Source organism: Dermacentor albipictus, chromosome 1 (assembly GCF_038994185.2).
Source record: "Dermacentor albipictus isolate Rhodes 1998 colony chromosome 1, USDA_Dalb.pri_finalv2, whole genome shotgun sequence".
NCBI classification, from domain to species: domain Eukaryota; kingdom Metazoa; phylum Arthropoda; class Arachnida; order Ixodida; family Ixodidae; genus Dermacentor; species Dermacentor albipictus.
The window spans coordinates 266,098,860-266,119,265 of NC_091821.1; the positions used below are offsets into that span (position 1 = coordinate 266,098,860).

The window sequence follows — 20,406 nt, forward strand, 5'->3', positions numbered from 1 at the left end:
GACAACAGCAGCAGGATGATGATGGCAACGACAACAGTATGAAAGTGGTGGCGTGGCACGATGACTGAACCTTTTTTTTTTTGTGCTCCAAAGAACAAGTATTACAATTTGACCTAGGCTGATTCCAAAGGCGGTACAATGTAACACAGCATCTACATAGTGCTAGTTGCAATGACACAAGAACCAAGCAAGATTTTGTACATCACTAGACAGTAGCGAGGTTTAGCTTCTCCGGTATTCGGGTAAACGGGAGTGGCCTGCATGGTGCAGCCACCCGGTGGCACAGAGAACCAATTGTATTTTACTTTGCTGCAGGTGCAAATTTTTGGCAGCAACACGATTACGCCAGTGCCAAAAATTTACACCAGCAGTGAAGTAGAATACACTTGGTTAATGTAATATTAGCTGTTTTGTCTCTTTGAGCTCTGTGCCACCAGGTGGCTGCACCATGCTGGCCGCTCACATTTACGCCTCTGCCCCAATGCCCCAACGCCCCATCCACCAGCGTTTATCTGAATACTGGACAAGCTAAGCCTCTCCAGTGTCCACGAACGTGGATGTGGGGTAACCCCTTGTGCCTTTGTCCACCTCGCCTTGACTTCAGACTTTGTGAGCCATGTTGAGATCGACGACTGGCATCAATTTAAACATGCCAATGGCTAGCCTCCCAAGCCAAATGGCAGGTTCAGCAAAAGTGACAGTTTTCAGCAGTGACGATGTGGTAGTCAACGTAGGAGCCGCTGATGGGCAATGCTGCGTCAGTGGTGTGCTGTTGCAGCTTTTGGACGTAACAGCCAGGAAAAAAAAGTAGCAGACGAGAAGCTAATATGCATGTCTCCATCCATGAAAACTAAATGGGATTGGTGTTACAGAAATTAACTCTTTCCCTACCGCACAAATTTGGCATCGTTAGCCCACTAACGATGGTTTGAAACACTGTTTTGAGAGCTTCTGCACCACTCATGGATACACTGTGCCACTGGATGTGAAAGAGGAGAACTATACTTTTGTTTTCTAAGCAGTTAGATTTCTTCCCCGCCAGACGGTGATTTCTGAACACTCTACAAAGTTTTGCGATCGTCAAAGTAGAAAGCAAAAATGGCCACCCGCTATCAATGGTTTGAAATGCCGCTTTCAAAACCTTCTGTGCCGCTCATGGACACACTGCGCCATTGGACATGAAGGAGGAGAATAATATTTTTGTTTTATAAGCATTTTGATTTTTTTCACCCCAGGCAGTAATTTTTGAACGTGCTCCGAAGTTTTGCGACCACCAAAGTGGAAAGCAAGAATGGTTGCCTCCGGGAGCGGCATGCACGCTTGAAACGATTGCAGATCTCGTGCTTCCGCTGCGCCTGCGGCTGATTTTATCAATTGATCGAGCAGCAGAGAGTCTGAGGATGCTGCCTTTTCGTCAGACTTTGACTCTGAGAGCGACGACGATGCAAAACAGCCCGGAACTCCGGTGGCCGCAGACCAGCCCACCCAACTATAGTGCTTGCAGTTAAATTTTTGTAGTAAAGTACTTGTTCAATGAAAACATTGGATTTTTTTCCGGAAATAGTGACTATTAGAGGGCAATACATGTGCATGGGCAATACATACATCTCATAATTTTTGTTATATATTTTTCTTAGTAGGTACCAGGCTGTCTTTACAAACTTCGTTCAGTTATATCCCACAATTTTGATTATGGCAATTTATATCTTTTTTATGACACGCATCTCATTAATAGAACTTTTATGCCTGAAAAGTGCATTTGTTCTGCTTTTTGTTTATGTACTACATAAAATATTGAGTGCAGTAGTTCCTCCAGAGAAAAAATCGGACGTAACCTACAGAAAACACTTTCCCCATGGTAGGGTAAGAGTTAAGAGCTGGGAAAAATTAACGAACAGGAATGTATCAAGGACATTCTGTTTAATGCAACCACGAATATAACGAGAGAGGGGACGTTTGACAATTAATAAAACAGAAATTAATATGAATATAACTTGTGATGCTTAATCCAAATGTAGCTGTGCACTCTCAATAATTATGATGATGATAATGATAATAATAATAATAAAACACTCTGGCATAACGTGACGCACGATCCATCCCAGCAATGGGCGCCCATGCAGAAACATGTACTAGGATTCATATGGTCTTGCACGGAGTTGGCTGATTTGGTGTTTTATCAGTTTGTGCTGTTACCCTTATTTTGCATACTTTTTCTGCTTGCGCTTCCTCAAAGACCCCCCTCCCCCCTTCCCATTCTGTATTCTCCTTAATGGGGCCCTGAAACACTTCTTAAACTCTTTAGGAAAATGTTTCTGATCTGAAGATGAGGCTACCGTGAACATGTGAGCGAAATATTATTGCACTGAATGCAGCAGGGAATTTAAAATCTTGTGTCAAAAACAGTGAAAAATTACTTGCTCCTTTCTTCACTATGTTGTCAGCAGCTACATCACAAGCAACCAAGTAGCCAACCAACTAATATCGGCAGATTTCATGATCGTGAGAACATTCTCAATAATACTATAACTGCTAATTTTTAGTTAAATAAGTGAAAAAGGTACCTGTTTGCAATCTCAAAAATACCAATAAAGTACTTCATCTTTGCACTTCTGGTCTACGCATGACAGTTGCACATAGCTGCGTTTGCTGTGCATGGCGAGATCGCCTCAGTGTGCCGCATAGTGTAGATACTGCAGCTACCACGGGGTGCTGTGACAAGCCCTCTCACCAGCAAGACTGCGTGCTCTAACTGGTCTCTGTAACTGACGAAGCTCCAGGTGCCCGAGTGCCCATCTCGTTTTGGGAGAGTACCATGCACGCCTGAACCGAAAGTAGCGTCATAAAGGAAAAAAAAATAAAAATGCCAAACTTTTGGGCAGGGCCATGCCTCCTTGCCATCCCTCCTGTTTATCTTCCAGCCTACTAGTGCAGACAAAAGGAGAAAGAACATCACACATTGGTGCAATAACCATCTCTAGGTCCACTTATACTTCATTCATTCATTCAAATAACTTTATTCAGTGCCCTGCGATTTGGTGGGGTGAGCCTGGACCCCGCCTAGGTTTCGGCCAAGGGTTGTTGGCCCTTGGCGGCTTCTTTGGCTGGCTGGACGGCCCATAGTTAGTGCTGCAGGTCCGAGCTGAGCAACGCAGACTCCCAGCGCGTGCGGAGGCTGTCGCTGTTTGAGGCTGCATCACCGTTATCGCTTATAGTTGAACGATTAGAAAAATTTTTGCAGCAGGAAATTTGTGAGGCGACGTCATTTAATAGTGCAACCATTTTATTATTACTTAGAAAAGTGTATGAGGGCCCCTTTAGACAGCTGGGCTAGGCATGCCAACTGTCCTAGATCCAGCTACCGTGAATTATGTGAAAAGGCCTCAGGACGTGACCTGACTCTATCAAGACATAGTCAAACCTCATAATAAAGCCACATCTGACATGAAAATACCTTCATTACTGATATTGTAGCGAAGAGAGATGCTAATGGGTTCAGCACTAGTGGCTCTAAACGCTAGTGGGTTGAGCGCTCCTGCTCAGCAACGGCTCTCGGGCTTGGAAGCTGTGACTGCCCTGCCCGTCGACGTTGTGCTGCTCCGAGTTCTGCCAAATAAACACCTTTAGAATTGGTGGAGGTGTGCGGTACCCTCAGACGATCATCCTGGAACTCCGGTCCCGTACCCTACCATCTACCATGCCCCAAGAGGCCTCCCAGCAAACGCCTCCTCCTGCACCCAGTGCGTGTCCCGGGGTGCCTCGTCATCGCGACCCTCCTATCTACACTGGAGCGGACGACACTGACGTGGATGAATGGCTCACAGCGTACGACAGGGTAGGCGACCATAACAAGTGGGACGAAGTGGCCAAACTGAGCCATGTTCTGTTCTACCTTGCTGGAGTGGCCAGCCTGTGGTATAACAACCATCAAGCAGAGTTCCAGACATGGTCGGAATTTAAGACTTCCCTCGCCGATGTATTTGGTGGCCCTGCTGTTCGCAAGCTGCGTGCCGAGCAACGTTTGCGAGAACGAGCTCAACAGCCAGGCGAAACATTTACCAGTTATATCGAAGATGTCCTGGACCTATGCAGGAAAGTCGATTCGACCATGGCGGAGTCTGATGGAATCCGAAACATCCTGAAGGGCATAGAAGACGACGCCTTTAACATGTTGCTGGCCAAAAGTCCACGCTCTGCGGCTGAAATTGTGACACTGTGCCAGAGCTACGAAGAACTCCGCAGGCAGCAGTCACTGACCCGTCGATCTCTACCACGTGACGAACACTTCGCTGGTTTGGCTGCCATGTCCAACAAGGCAGCGTTGCTCGCAGAAATGAAGGCGTTCCTCCGCGAGGAAGTTGCCTGGCAACTCTCGTTGATGGATCCGTCAGGCCGCTTTTATACTTGAAAAGGTCTGCTGCTGCCTTTTGCGACTGTGAACGTCAAACAGGGCTCCACAGCTATTTTTGTCTGTAACCCCTTCTCATACCCTGTGATGCTGCTTCAAGGCGAATGTCTTGGCCACGTGGAAGTGATCGACGCTGTACAAATTACGGATGTTCTCGAAGACACGTCCTGCGCCAGTTACAACACGCTCGGTTCTCTCTCTACGTCCGACCCTATGCCCACGGGTGTGTTTGATTCACCTATTGCTGATGGCCTCACCCCACCTCAGCGTTCACAGCCTCTGCGCATCTTGGAAGAATTTCGTTCTTCTTTTGATGTCGGGCAACCTTCCCGGGCGTCTGCTGTCACACACCATATTGACACTGGCTCCCAACCGCCATTGCGGCAACGACCATATCGCGTCTCTGCCACAGAACGTCGTGTGATTAATGAGCAAGTGGACGATATGCTTCGCCGTGAAGTGATCCGACCCTCGAACAGTCCATGGGCATCCCCTGTTGTCCTTGTCACCAAAAAAGACAGCTCGGTACAGTTTTGTGTAGACTATTGGCGCCTGAACAAGATCACTCGCAAAGATGTATACCCGCTGCCGCGAATCGATGACGCCATCAATAGCCTACAAGGAGCAGAATTCTTTTCATCTCTACATTTACGCTCCGGCTATTGGCAAGTACCCATGGCTGACGTCAAAAGGCCGAAGACAGCCTTTGTCACACCCGACGGCTTATATGAATTTAACGTCATGCCGTTTGGACTTTGTAATGCGCCAGGAACCTTTGAACGCATGATGGACACAGTTCTCCGCAGTTTGAAGTGGCACATGTGCTTATGTTATCTTGACGAGGTTGCTGTTTTTCCCTCCGACTTCACCACGCACCGTCAACGCTATGGGGTCTGATGTGGGATATCTCACACCGTACTCTTGGGACAAAGGAACGACAACACAGTAGTGCAAACAATCACAAGGGCATTTGTTGCACCTTTCATACATCAATGCCTGCTAGCCGAGTTGCTATCCACAAAACATGCCGATGGGCGCGCGACAAATCTAGAAGTCCGACTCACCGCGTTCTCGCGAGCAAATATGTTCGCCCCATGCTGGATCCCAACGCCTGGTCGTTCGCGTGTATGGTCACGCGAATCGTGGCGCGTTCGAGGGCGGCCACGCGAGGCGGTCTCGCAGAAGCATGGGTCGCCGCGCGCACGCGGAAGTCGTCCCCCGCCGTGCGCCGACCCGCCGGGAAAGAGGGCCGCTGCACGTGCGGCACGGCACGTCAGTCCCGCTCGCTCTCTGGAACCCAAGAGAGCAAGCGCCTGCCTTTCGGCGCTCAAGTAACCTCGCGGCGTTAGCCGCGCAACACTCGCGCCATCTCTCGGACTGCGTTTCAACCACATCGACCGCGCTGTCACGCAGGCCACGCGGCAAAGCGGGATTACAGGAGACGCGCTATGCGGGAAAAACACCAAGGGAGGCGCGAGGGTCGCGCATCCCCACAACGCCTACGGCATGTTTTGACGTGCTTAGCAAACGCTGGCCTCCAACTGAACCTAAAGAAGTGCCGATTTGCAGCGCGGCAGCTCACGATACTAGGTTACGTTGTCTCGAAGGATGGAATCCTCCCCGATCCAGACAAACTTCGTGCCGTAGCTGAATTTCCTAAACCGATGTCCGTCAAAGAACTGCACAGTTTTGTAGGTTTGTGTTCCTACTTCAGGTGCTTCATTCGCAATTTGGCCGCCATCATATCGCCCCTGACGAAGCTCCTTGGCAGCAACGGACCTCTCCATTCGTGGTCGTCCGAGTGCGACGAAGCGTTCACTAAGCTCTGTCGTTTGCTGATGTTTCCTTCTCATTTTGTGCCACTACGACCCAACGGCACCTATTGAGATACACACAGATGCCAGCGGAGTTGGCCTCGGCGCTGTCTTAGCGCAGCGCAAAGAAGGGTTTCCTGAATATGTTGTGGCATATGCAAGCCGTATGCTTACTAAAGCCGAGACCAATTACACCATCACGGAAAAAGAATGCCTGGCGATCATCTGGGCGCTTACTAAGTTCCGGCCCTATTTGTATGGTCTCCAATTTGATGTCGTCTTGGACCACCATGAACTATGCTGGCTGCCATCATTGAAGAATCCCTCAGGCCGGCTCGCCTGCTGGGCGCTTCGCTTATAGGATTACGATATCCGCGTACTGTACCGCAATGGACGCCAGCATGCTGATGCTGACGCCCTCTCACATTCTCCCTTGCCAGACGACAATGCCTGCTGCGGAATATCCCAGCTTGACGTTTCTTCCGTCGACAGTGGGACCATTGCTTCTGAGCAGCGCAAGGACCCCTGGATTGCCTCTATCATAGACTGCCTTGCTGATTCATCATCGCAGCCAACCACTCGTGCATTGCGCCGTCAAGCTCGCCATTTCGCTATTCGCGATGACCTGCTTCACCAACGCAATTACACCTCTGACGGCCGCCAGTGGTTATTAGTTGTACCTCGAAGCCTGCGTTCTGAAATCTGCGCATCATTCTACTCTGATCCACAGTGTGCTCACTCGGGACTTTTCAAAACCTACCAGCGCCTCCGACGACGCTACTATTGGCGAGGAATGTACAACTACATTCAAAAGTTCGTTCGCTCATGCCCCGACTGCCAGCGCCGAAAATCTTCACCCCACCTCTCGCCAGCTGGTCTGCAGCCTCTACCCTGCCCTACCCGGCCGTTCGGGCGCATTGGCATCGATTTGTATGGGCCACTTCCCCTGACGTCGGCTGGTAACCGCTGGGCCATTGTGGCAGTAGATCACCTTACACGATACGCTGAAACCGCCGCTCTCCCAGCAGCTACAGTGCGCGATGTTGCATCATTCCTGCTTCGCCGATTCATCCTGCGGCATGGTCCACCTCAAGAACTGCTCAGCGTTCGCGGACGCATATTCCTGTCAGAAGTAGTTGAAGCGATTCTCAAAGAGTGCCACGTTGTTCATGGTAGGACTATGGCATACCACCCTCAAACGAATGGCCTCACAGAACGCTTCAACCGTACGCTCGGCAACGTGCTTTCAGTGTACGTTGCCTCCGACCGCACGAACTGGGACGCCATTCTGCCATTCGTTACCTACGCGTATAATACCGCTACGCAGAGCACCACTGGATTTTCACCCTATTTCTTGCTGTATGGTCGACACCCTTCGCACACCATCGACACTATTCTTCCGTACCAGCCGGATGCATCCGAGTGCGTGCCTATTTCTGCCACGGTCAGACATGCAGAAGAGTGCTGCGACCTCGCACGGGCCTTTACTTCCGATGATCAAGAGCGCCAGAGGAGCACTCGCAGTGACGCCACTGCCACGGTCACCTTCAATCCGAGAGCGCTCGTGTGGCTCTCAGTTCCTTTAACTGCCCCTGGCCTCTCATCAAAACTGGTCCCTAAGTATGAAGGCCCTTATCGTGTTCTCGAATGCGCATCTCCTGTGAACTATGTCATAGAACCAGTTGAGCCATCTTCAGACATGCGCTGCCGTGGACGAGACAGTGTCCATGTCGACCGTTTAAAGCGTTACTATGACCCGCTCATCGTGACAAGCTGTTAGATCGCCGGACGGCTCCCTTCTCGCTCCCGGGGGGTGATTGTAGCGAAGAGAGATGCTAGTAGGTTCAGCACTACTGGCTCTAAACGCTAGTGGGTCGAGTGCTCTTGCTCAGCAACGGCTCTCGGGCTTGGAAGCTGTGACTGCCCTGCCCGTCGACGTTGCGCTGCTCCAAGCTCTGCCAAATAAACACCTTTAGAATATTCATTATAAGCATAAAAGGTGAATGAGGCAAGAAATTCGAAAATTTCAGATATTATGTATTCAATGATTTGTTATATCTGTGTTTACTATATCAAGGTCCCACTGTATTTGTCCCTCATCCAGGCCTTGCGAGACTCAGAATTGGATCCCCCTTAACAAGTGAACAAAATGCAGCTTGGAAGTATCAAAGAATCATCCTTAACTATGGAGTGATTGATATTTGTCAGTGTAAGACATGCTCCAGCAAACAAGGTATTTGCTATCATGAAGAAACGAGAAGAAAGGGGGTTAACCTAGGGGCCCAAGTTTTATTAGTCATATCATAAGAATCCAACAAACACTGATACCAAGGACAACATAGGGGAAATTACTTGTGCTTAATAAATGAAATAAAGGAACGATAAATTAATGAAAATTAAAGTGGATGAAAAGAAAACTTGCCACAGGTGGGGAACGATCCCACAACCTTCGCATAAATGAAATAAAGAAAAATGATATATTAATGGAAATGAAAGTGGATGAAAAAACAACTTGTCACAGGTAAAGAACAATCCCACAACCTTCGCATGCGAAGGTTGTGGGATCGTTATGGCACTTTTATTGACATAGGGCTCGCCCTAGGACACTCCTATTGGGCAGAACTCTATTGAGCCAAACTCAAATATGCTGAGAAATGAGGGTAAAAATAAAGACTTTGAAACATTTTCCACCTGAAATGTGACGGCTTGCCAATAACATATATTTGTCCGACATATAAATTTGTCCAATGCTAGAATGTGCGATACTATAGAATCCATTCACTAAGATGGAATATAAAAATTGGAAAAAAGCTGTGAGATTCATTTATAGCTCATTAGTATAGTGACTGCCACAGGAAAAGCAGACTGCCACCTGTTATGCAATAAAATGGCATTTGTAATTCAAAATTGTTCTTCCTGTGGATTAAAGCTCAATACATCCATGATATTTTATGCATTTTTGTTTTTTCCATCGGTCGCGCAACATGGAAATGACACTTACGGTGCATGACAGACAATTAACAGTAAGAATAAGAAAGACACATCTTTTCTAGCCCAATTGGTGGGCAGGTTAATCACTATTGACATTGTAATGCAATGATTTATGTTGTTTAGTTACATATGAGTAGGTTATGGCTGCTTGACATAGTAAAGCATTCCTGATGCCTGTTATTTTCTTTCACTGTTTTTCAATCCAATGCATACACACCCCAACAATCTCGTACACAAGATCACAGTATTCATAAATGAATTAATAAAGTAAACATTCATTTGGTTTTGAAATGAAACCATGTAAACTTAATTTCTGAAGCAAACACAAGCACTGATGTGCGTGTGAGTAGCAGCAACACAGTGACCAGGGCTAAAGTGAGTAGCTTTTATTTTAGTGCTTATTAAGAAAAATTAAAATTTATATATTTGAAGAAACATTCAAATTATACTAAAACTGAGAAATACAAAACAACAAAATATATGACATTCTGAATCCCTTGGCAAGCTGTGGGGTTATGACAATGACAGTGATCTCAAGCAAAACTGGCCAAGTGCCAACCATAGGGCAGTGCTCCGCAGATCACTAGGAGCCAATCATGTTGGCTTGAAGAGGTTGGGCCATAAAAAGGCCGACCTAGGTTGCCAACCACATCGGCAGTGGCTCAGTTACAGATGACAGCGCAGATGTGTTGGACTGCATAATGCCAAGCCCGAAAGTTTTGGCTGGCCAGAGACGTTGGCTTCATGCTGGCCCTTCGCTGCTGACTGATCATATAGGATGCACCATCCACCACCGACTTCTTTTTTCCTCTTCTGGAAGAGTTAGTGGTAGTTGAAAAAGCACTTAATTCTGCTACAGGCGAGCACGTGCAGCGCAGCGCCTATGGGAGGAGGGGATTGGAGAGCGAAAAAGTAGAGAGCAGCAGGCCGCCTCCACCGTGTGTGGCAGTCAGGTCAGGCAGCATTCATGAAGAAATAACTGGCCATAGGCGGGCGCATAGACGGTGACTGTTTCTTTTGTCTTCTGTTCCCCTTCTTTTCTCCCCTTCTGTCCAACGTCCAATGGGAAAGAGCCGTATGCAGATAAGGGGGACTGGGGGACCTTTTGGCAGGAATAAGCATTCTGTGGCTGCTTGATTGGCGTAGCTTTGGATGGTTTCTTTGGTGCTGCACTTCTTGTTTGTGAGAAATTAGCTTTGAATATGCATGTGAAATTTCCACCCTGCAGATTTTCACCTGCTATGGACCTCCACATTTACATGTATGATGAGCAAAACGAGAACAAGGTGAAAGCTGAAGCCAACGTTTCTACAAGTGGACTTGTCTTCTTCAAGGCCTTGAAGAAGACAAGTCCACTTGTTGAAACACTAGCTCTAGCTTTTACCTCGTTCTCGCTTTGCTCATTGTTTTGAATTTCCATATCCCTTGTTCCCCGTTTTCACTACACTTACATGTAAGTCACACATCTTATTTATGCTATTCAAGCCTATATCTTTTAGCGTTAACTTAGAGAGAAAGTGTTTTAGTACCGTTGAAGCTGCGTTTCTTGATTTTGAGAGCTCATCTACACCTCTTGATCTGTTGAAATCGACATGTTAACAGTGCGACCTAAATTCAATGCTTTGCACTTTTTGCAGCAGCACTCTATGTGCAAGAGTTCCTACGCTAGAGCTTGTCAGGTAAGCAAAGGAGACTGGGTACATCGTGAATTCATGAAGCACTGATTTGTGGCATGCAATGCCCGTCGTGTGCTATTTGCCATGCGCACGATATATATACATTGTGGTCGTGGTGACACGTGTAAGATAATTTGACACGTGTAATAATTTGATAATTTGACACGTGTAAGAAAGGTGTATTCTTGCTCGCGTCAGATTTTTCCTATGCTTATTTTGAGGCGAAATAACAAGACTGGCTGATGTGCAATGCGTATTCTGTGTTTGTAATGAGAAATCACGTATTTATAAAAACCTGCTCCTCAGTACAATGCCTAAAGGGTTATTGAGAGACTACAATGCATGTAGTCCAATAGTCAACACCCAAACAATAGTTATACATGATGTTCCATTTCTGAAACATACATAGTACATGTCTTTATTTCAGATGTCAGAGCAGTACCATTGCAGAAGCAGTCAAGTGACCTGGCTGTACAGTTTTCTAGTGAATTTATGTCTTATGAAATCCCAGGAAAGACGCTCTCAAATACCCGTACAAAACTGTGATTGATTATTTCACATTTTATGTTTGACCCACCCACTAAACTACTATCACAGCATTCCAAAACAAAGTTTTTCAATTTCTGTTGTGTTTGTATCTAAATAATTCAATAAAATTCGATGAAAAATCAACTGCAGTGATATTTCGTCAACAAAGCGTTTGCTTTTTATAGCAAGAGCTTTAAGACATAATTGCGTACATGAATTAAATAGGGAATTGTACAGGATGTCTTTTCTGATGTCAAATAATTTTCTTTAAATCAATGTTGCAGATACCAGCATCACACTTCTTCAGCTGGGTTATATTTAACAGGCTGACATTACTTTCTAAATAAGTTAGTGCAGAAGTTGCTAAGTGACAAAATCATGCCAATTATTTCATTAACTAATAGCTTTAGTGCACATGTCGCAATGGCGGAAATAAGCCGATTAACATGCAGGGACTATTCACATGGAACAAATTTTGTAACTAGTACCAGTTTCAAGATGTACGTCAAAGTGTGTGGTAAATTGCATTGGAGTCAGCTATTTTCTTGATGCACTGCGAATATACGCAATGCTCGAAGGTAGTAATTAGGACACCAATTCATTTCGCTGACTTTGGCTTTGTATATCTCGAAACTGGTAGGTCTTGCATGTTGACAGTCTCTAATTCCACCGTTAAGGAATGTGCCCTAAAACCATTAATTAAAAAGGTAATTAGGACACTTTTCCAATTAAGTACTTCTGCACTCGCGACTTATCCAGAATGTAATGTTCACCAGTTAAGATAACCCAGATGAAGAAGCAGAATATGCTGGTATCTGCAACAGGGGCCTTAAACAAGTTAACATAAGAAGAAGCACTTGGTGCACATGACACAAGAAAAGAACAAGAAAGAAAGCCTTGATATGAATACTGGCAAAAGAATGCTGGCCAACGCACAAGCCACACTGCCAGCCTAATGCCAATCTGTCGATCGCCTGCCAGTGGTCAGCAAATGAGCTGGCCATTTGCAAAAACCACAGCTGGCCTGACCCACATGGCCAAGATCGGGCCGTCTGTTTTCAACTGGCCATGGGCATCGGCCTGATCTTCCGCCAAGCCATTTTTTTTTTTTGCTTGGGATCATGCCCATTTTCGCCATAGGGTGTTTTATTGGCATGATGGCAATAATCAGTTCTGTGAGTGACACAAGGCAGACACACTCTTCTTGAGTCATATACTGCACAGCAGATACAACATAATAAAAATCCAAAAACTCAATTGTTCAATGGCAAATCTAAACTTGCAGTAGCTGGACCAAGAAGAAAGAAGAATGGGGAGCGGTAGTGTGTCAGTGTAGTATGTCAGGTGTAATAACGCTGCACAAGTAGAGACTTCAACCATAACTTCTATGAACAATGAGAGAAAGAGAAAAAATGAAGACAGTGACATGCACTTTATGGTTGTTGACTACTCTGCTGATACAAAATGCTACAAGAGGATTATTATGGGAGGCTGTGAAACTTGCACTGCAGCGTTACAGGCATTCTAATGGCTTCCTACAGGAACATGTTTATTGAAAGAAATGCTACTTCACAGAATACTTCCAAGACATTACTTACCTCTGCCATAGCGTTCAGCCAGGATAGGGATAACACTGTGAAAACGCCCAGCCGTGTAGACCTCGCCAGGGTCAAGTTCCACCAGGTTGGCTTGACCATTATCCAGAAAATTCATGCACTGATCCTTGAATGCAGCCCGCTTGCATTTGAGTGTTAGAGAGAATAGGCGGCTTACACGCACTGCCTCAGCAAACTCTGTGCACTTCAGGTGTTCTGCATCACTAACAGTGCACCAGGTGACGTCATGTTGGCCATGGCTGGAAAGTGCTGCAACAAATGAAGTGGCTATAGCAAGCTACAGCTCCAAACAGTGGGTTCCCAAAGCAAACAGAACACAAAATCTTGCATAAAACATGACCTCTTTCACTACTTCTGAAGTAAACTGAATACAAAAACGTTGAGCAAAATATGATATCTTTCAGTACTTCTGGTAATGAAGCAGATTCAAAATGGGCTCTGGGCTCTTTGAAAAGCAAAATATAAAAGTAGTAGTCTTATAATATATTTTTTAGCTGTGTACCCATTTATTCTGCTAACCATTTATTTATTTATTTATTTATTTATTTCCAATACTGTGAGCCCTGCCGGGCTGTTACAGGGCGGGAATACAGAGCACAAAGTTTACGCAAAGAACGCAGTCAAATTTTCTTCAAAACAGTCAACCCGGTTATTGCTCGGAAACACACAAGAATTCAAGTTATTCCACTCAACAATTGTCTTGACAATGAAAGAGTGCTTAAAGACATCAACTCTTGGCACATAAGGCATTATAGCGTAACTGTGGTTAGTTCGTGGTGAAAGCCTTCCAGGAGGCTTCAAATACAAACTGGAATTCAGGTTCAGCTTATTGTGATAGAGTTGATATAAAAACTTAAGGCGCGCGATTTTCCAGCGCACAGCCAACGTAGTGAGACCAGCCCTGGCAAGCATGGAGGTTACTGAGTTTTGTCGTAATCAGAAAAAATAAACCTAACCGCCATTCGCTGAATGCGCTCTAATTTATCTGTTATGTATTGTTGATGAGGGTCCCAAATTATACAAGCATACTCTAAATTTGGTCTAACAATGGTAGTGTATGCTTTAAGTTTAATATCTAGTGCAGCATCTCTCAATTTACGCCGTAACAAACCAAGCTTGCGCTGGGCTGATCCACATATGTTTTCGACGTGTTCATTCCAGTTGAGGTTACTAGTGATAGTTACGCCAAGATATTTCAGCTTTGTGGAACTCTTAATGACATTATGACATTATTATTTACAGCGTACGAAAACATCAACGGAGTTTTCGTAACTGTCATGCAAACAGATTTATCAAAATTGATTTGCATATGCCATTTTTCACACCAGTTATAAATTCGACATAAAGCATCATTTAGTCGTTCTTGATCAGAAACACTTTTAACGCGACAAAACAAGAGGCAGTCATCGGCAAACAACCGCACTTCAATCATAGGATGTACATCAGTTGCTATATCATTAATATACAGTAGGAACAAAATTGGACCCAAGACCGAGCCCTGAGGTACACCTGATGATACAGGAAGGAAAGAAGAGCACTCGCCATCTATTTCAACAAACTGTTGTCTGTTGTCTAAGTAGGCCTGAATCCACTTAATAATTTTTGAATTGACATTATACCCATAAAGTTTTTCAATTAGCTTGCTATGGCTAACTCTATCAAATGCCTTTGATAAATCCAGAGCGATGACATAAACTTGTTCGCGACAATTAAGGGCTTCTGCAAAACTGTGTATTGTTTCAAATAATTGTTTCAAAAAATTTTTCGAAAATATGCCGAGTAAGAAGCAATATGCATTCAGTACATAAAGCTACAGAGGCTGCATAGTATGCCAAAACCCCACATGCACTTCTAGTACCACAGATTTTAAATTCCGTATGCAATAGCCAGCAATCATTTTTCATGCCAAGTTTGATAATGAAATGCAGGATGTAAGACTTTACCATATAGGTATTGGCATGGCTGTCACCCACATGGTAGAAGCCACACAACAAAATGTGCAACATGTCTGAATTCAAATGAGACTGACAGCTGTTGTGTTAAGATCCATAGCACAAAGACGGATGAATTGCATTAAATAGAAGCAACTGCCATAACAAAAAGGAAGCTGTCTACAATTAAATGCTCATACCAAACCCAAATACAACAAATTATGTCCTATAATAGACAAGCACAACACTTAGGCTGTAGCTATAGCATATATTAGGTAGAACAATGGGCACACCACACCTATAGCTTACATGAAACTGGATATAAGACATACCAAACTTTGGAATTTGCCACAAACAAAATGTGCCTACTTTCATTTCTTCCTGTGAGACCACCCCGAGGGGATGGCCGCATAAGCCAAATTGAGAGACACATGGGGAGGTACACGTGCATTTCTCCCCGCCATGGGAGAAGTACTCGAGTTGAAATAACCTACGTGGCTTAGCCCCCAGCTCTCCCACTCACACTAGTGACAGGGCAACAGCAGGGATATAAGGTTATAAATTTAGTGCTATGAATTCAGCCAATTGCAGATCGTTTCAAAGGTAAAGTTGTGTTCGCCGCACCTCAGAAGGTTATAAAGCTGTGTAATCAAAGGAAATGTCGGCATGCATTGCACATGTGTAACAAAAAGCACAAAGGTCCATTTGTCACCTGTGCTAGAATGTGGTTTATTGTATACCTCCTTTTTGTGGTAAACAGTATATAGGACAAAGAGGATGCCATATCAACTACCGGCTAAGAGAACATTTAAACAATGTAAAGAAAATGGTGCATGATAGCTGGCTTCCATGTCACTGCAGTTCGTGTAGCTGTGAACAGTTGTTTGCTCAATGTAATGTTGTTAGCAGAAGCGGTTATCAACTAACACATGAAATAATTGAGGCTGAAATGAGTTCGCAATTTGGCTCTGGGTGTGACAGCATGCCATCTGTGCACTTGTCAGATAAGAAGTTAACCTTCCTAAGGGTGTAAATTGCACATGTGCAATGTGATGAGGCTTGGTTATAAACACAGTCTGCCAAAAATAAAGCTTTTTGTTGGAAATTAGTGCTCATCTGTCATCTCATTTCTTCTGTCCTTGTGTATATCTGCACTGCAATTCACCAATAGAGGTGTCTGTTAACACAGTGCGGCTGGTGTACTCACTTCTGTTACAAATGCTGCCTTGTATCATGTTTGGGAAGAGAATATTGCCGAGTAAACTAGCATGCTCTACCAAGAGAGGTCCAGCCAAGCAAAAGCTCCTCCATAGCCTAGAGAGGCTGATGTTACCATGTTGGTCCACAAAACATTAATGTTTCTGTCATGTGCAGTTTAATTAATACCTGTAACCTGGACCAAGAATAGTGACAAAGTAGTTCAAAGACCACAAAAATGAATGCATCTTTCAGTGAAAGGTGTTTCCGTAGTTGTCTGATGTCGAAGTAATGGAGAAAATCTGGGAAGCCACGTAAGAACAGGTAAAGCATCCTTGCCTTCTCCAGCATCAGATGCAAATGTCAATAAGAATGGCTCAAAATAACTCTGGCTACAGTCAAAACTTGTATCTGTCTTCAATATGCAATGGGGCCATAATAGTCAGCAAAGCAGCCCTGAAAGCTAAAGATAAAATAAAAATGCTGCTAAATCTGCATGTTAAGTTTTACTGTGCAACTCTTACATGGCCTTATGGTACACTGACTATATCAGAAATATGGACCACGCTTTATCAACATATTCAAGTTCATCACCAAGTCACTGAGCAATTACTTAGTATTCAACTGTTGTCCATAATTATACACACCCAAAAAATAACATTGGCAAATGTTGACAGAGATGCCGTGAGGTCAAGTATTTACTTGGACAACAAGACGAACATAACAGACAGAAATGATTCAATGGCTTCGCCTTATAAAGGGAGCCTGGGTGCAATCGAGGCATGCCATTGGCTAGTCATGCAATAGCACACATGAACAGTCACCGCAAAAAATCAGATACGTGGCACACAGTAACAAAGTAACAACCCTTGATAAACACTGCACCAATCCAACACTTCTCCACCACAATCTGAATCTGTCATATGTCAAACAATCTGGTTTCCGCTTATCACGAGCACTGGCCTGGGTAGCACAGGCGAACCAGCATTGCTCTGTTCTGACGTTGATGAACTTTGGTCTTCAAGTGTGAGTGGAGAACATCAGTCCGGTCCAACACTGGCAGGGTTGCGGTGGTTGCAAGGAAGTGCTCACTTTCTAGCAGGTCACTTGCAAGCAGTAAAGGTATATCTTTTCCTTTCACAGCAACACAGCAACAGCAGGCTTCACACAAGAATGTTGCAAATGGACCGCACAGATAAACTGTGTCTGTCCATCTGCCACCACAAGATATGGCATTGCCAATTGCATATTCATGACCTTGCCTGATCGCCACTTTACCTGTTCTCCCTGTGCTGAAAGCAGCAACACGCTATCCCCTACAGAAAATACTTTAGGTGAACGCCTCCGCTTGTTTGCACTGCGTACAATCCTCTTCGATTTGGCAGTTATTGCATCATGTAGATTTGATTTCAATAATGACAACCTTATGACCAACTTCCTCCTCAAGAAGAGCTCAGCTAGTGTTTGGCTGGTGAATGTATGCAGCGTTGTTTTATAAGCGAACAGAAAATTATTGATTTTGTGCTGTAGTGATCTGGAACTTTTATTCCTCTGATCTAGCAATTGCTTCACTAGCGACTGCTTCACTGTTTGGAGAGCACGGTGTGCCGAACTGTTCAACTGACGATGATATGGCGAAGACAACAAGCGCTTAACCCTGTTTCCCAACAGAAACTGCAAAGTCTTCCTCACGAAACTGCAGCCCGTTATCTTTGACTACTTCTATTGGTAGGCCATGACTTGCGAACAACGAGCATACTGTATCGATTGTGCTTTGCGCAGTCATCGCTGTCATGATACTTATTGACGTCATGAATCTGCTGCTAAAAGAAACATCTTGATTTCTTTTTCAGCAAAGTATGGATTTACCCTCTCCCAAATGCTACTTGTGCACCACTTCCAAGATGAAAGTGGTGCCAGTGGGCCCACAGATTTTGTGCCTTCACAAATTTCACATTGCTTCACAGTTTGTTTCAACCAGCTGTCTATCTGTGGCCACCAAACCAGTGAGTTTGCAAGTGCTTTCACCTTTGTGATGCCAATGTGCTGTTCATGCAACAAGCACATAACTTCACTTTGAAGGGCCTGTGGTATCATAACTTTGTTGTTCCACACCACACAACCGCAATGCACTGAAAGTTCAAATCGTCTCATGAAGAAAGGCTGACAAGTAATGTCAACGGTATGCAGCCATCCGTGCCATACCATTTCACGAACAGCACCGAGAACTGGATCTTTCACAGTTTCACGCTCAACATCTTTCGCAGTTATGGGGAAGTTAGTGACAGGCAAAAAATAAAAGATTTCTTCAGCTTCACCACTGGCTTCCAGCAGTGGAAGGCATGACAAGCCGTCTGCATTGGCTTTCTTAGTTCCTGCTCTGTGCAAAATGTGAAATTTGTAGTTTGCAAGAAAACTTCCCCAGCAATGCACACAAGCTGCAGCTACAGCATTTGTGTGGTGCTTTGCATAAAAAAATGGCAGTGAGTGACTGATGATCAGTTATTACACTGAAACTGCGCCCCTACAGATATTTATGAAATTTCTTTACTTCATAAACAACTTTAAGAGCTTCTTTTTCCACCTGCACATAGTTACATTCGGCAGGAGTACTCGTTCGCAACAAAAATTAGATCGGTCGCTCTATGCCCTCAACCACGTGCGACAGCACTGCAACTAAACCATAAGCAGAAAAGTTACATGTCAGCTGTATTTCCTTTGTCACATCGTACAGTTCCAAACCCATGTCTTCACTGATCAAATTCTTATGCCGATTGAAAAATGTGTTACACTGGCTCAACCATTTCCATGTACTACCCTTGTGCAACAATTGGTGGAGGAGTTCTAGCACATTTGCTAGATCAGGCAGAAATTTGGCGTAGTAAATGCTAGGTCCAAAAACGCCTTTGGCTGAGTAACGTTGCTTGGTTTTGGTGCTTCTTGGATCGCCTTCACCTTTTCCGCTTCTGGGTGCATGGCGTGCTTGTCTAGCTCATGTCCTTAGTAACAAACACTTTCTTGAAAAATTAGCATTTTCCTGCATTTACACGAATTCCGTGCTTCTAAGTGCTTGGAGCACTTGCTTGGAAGGGCGATAGCACTCTGTCAGGTAACAGGTAGTCCCAGGGATGTTTCGTAAAACCTGCTCCATCACAGCCTGAAACACTACGGACATGCCTGTACAACAATGGCCTGAACCTGAAAAGTCCCAGGTGTGTATTCACTGTCAGCAGTTCCTCAGCCTGCTCATCCAGCTCAAGCTGCTGACACGCCTTTGACAAATCCAGCAATGTGAACATGGTTCCTCCCACTAGTAATGTGAATATGTCCTCTGGTAGAGGCAGTGGATAGTGGTCAAGTTCAATACCCCAAGTGACCGTGACTCTGTAATTCCCACCTATCCTAATCTCTTTTCCTGTTTTCTTTTCACTAAACGCTTAGCCCAAGTACTGTGCCAGACTCTGTACACCACGCCAGTTTTCTCAAGGTCATGCAATTCGTCCTCCACTTGTTCGTACCAAGCATATGGTACTGGTCTCACCTTACAAAAGGTTGGCTGTGCATCACTTTTCATTGGGATGCTACCACTGGATCCTTGGATAAAACCATAGCCTAACTCAAACACATCACCGTACAGCTGTTCTAACCTCTTCTTGGCTTCCATTACTACCATCTGCCTGCCATCCTGCACATTATCCACGCAGTGTTGCAACTGCTGCACAGCATTGTGCAGGTAAACTTTTAGTGTCGTAATCTAATCGCGACCTAAAAGCGGCGGCATGCGAGCTTTATTTTATTGATTTGCAATTATCAGAGGCAGATCGTAGCTTCAGTTCTATAAGAAACAATGACGTTGGCTAGACCTTTCACTTTGAATGCAGTGCTATTATGTACCGACCCATGCCTTTTGCATTTTAAACCTATGCACATTGCCTGCAGAACACGGGTAGTTTGGAAAATTTTCATCAAAGTCCCTTTCAGACATTATGCTAATAGCAGCTCCCGTGCCTAATTCCATCGGAATATCCTTGCTGTTTACCTTTACTTTAAGCACAATCGGTGGGGAGCTATGAACGCTGTTTGTTGTACAAACTGAAAGCAAGTTGCTTGCCGGCAAGTTCTCCTTAATTTTGTGCACAACCGCTACATGACAAGCGCACATTTTTGCTACATGACCTGGCTTCAAGCATTTGAAGCACATACTTTTGAGAAACGATCAACTAACTGGCGCATGCAGTCTGCCTC

General features: G+C 44.8%; 1 protein-coding gene across 1 annotated transcript in view; it reads right to left on the reverse strand.

The window, feature by feature from the left end:
- The window catches only part of Tsf2 (transferrin 2), a 75,621-nt gene that overhangs the window by 48,651 nt on the left and 6,564 nt on the right, over positions 1–20,406 (reverse strand). Inside the window, exon 2 of the mRNA XM_065448735.1 lies at positions 13,016–13,282. Within this exon, the coding sequence (XP_065304807.1) occupies positions 13,016–13,282 (267 nt within the window). The remainder of the gene's footprint in view (positions 1–13,015; positions 13,283–20,406) is intronic.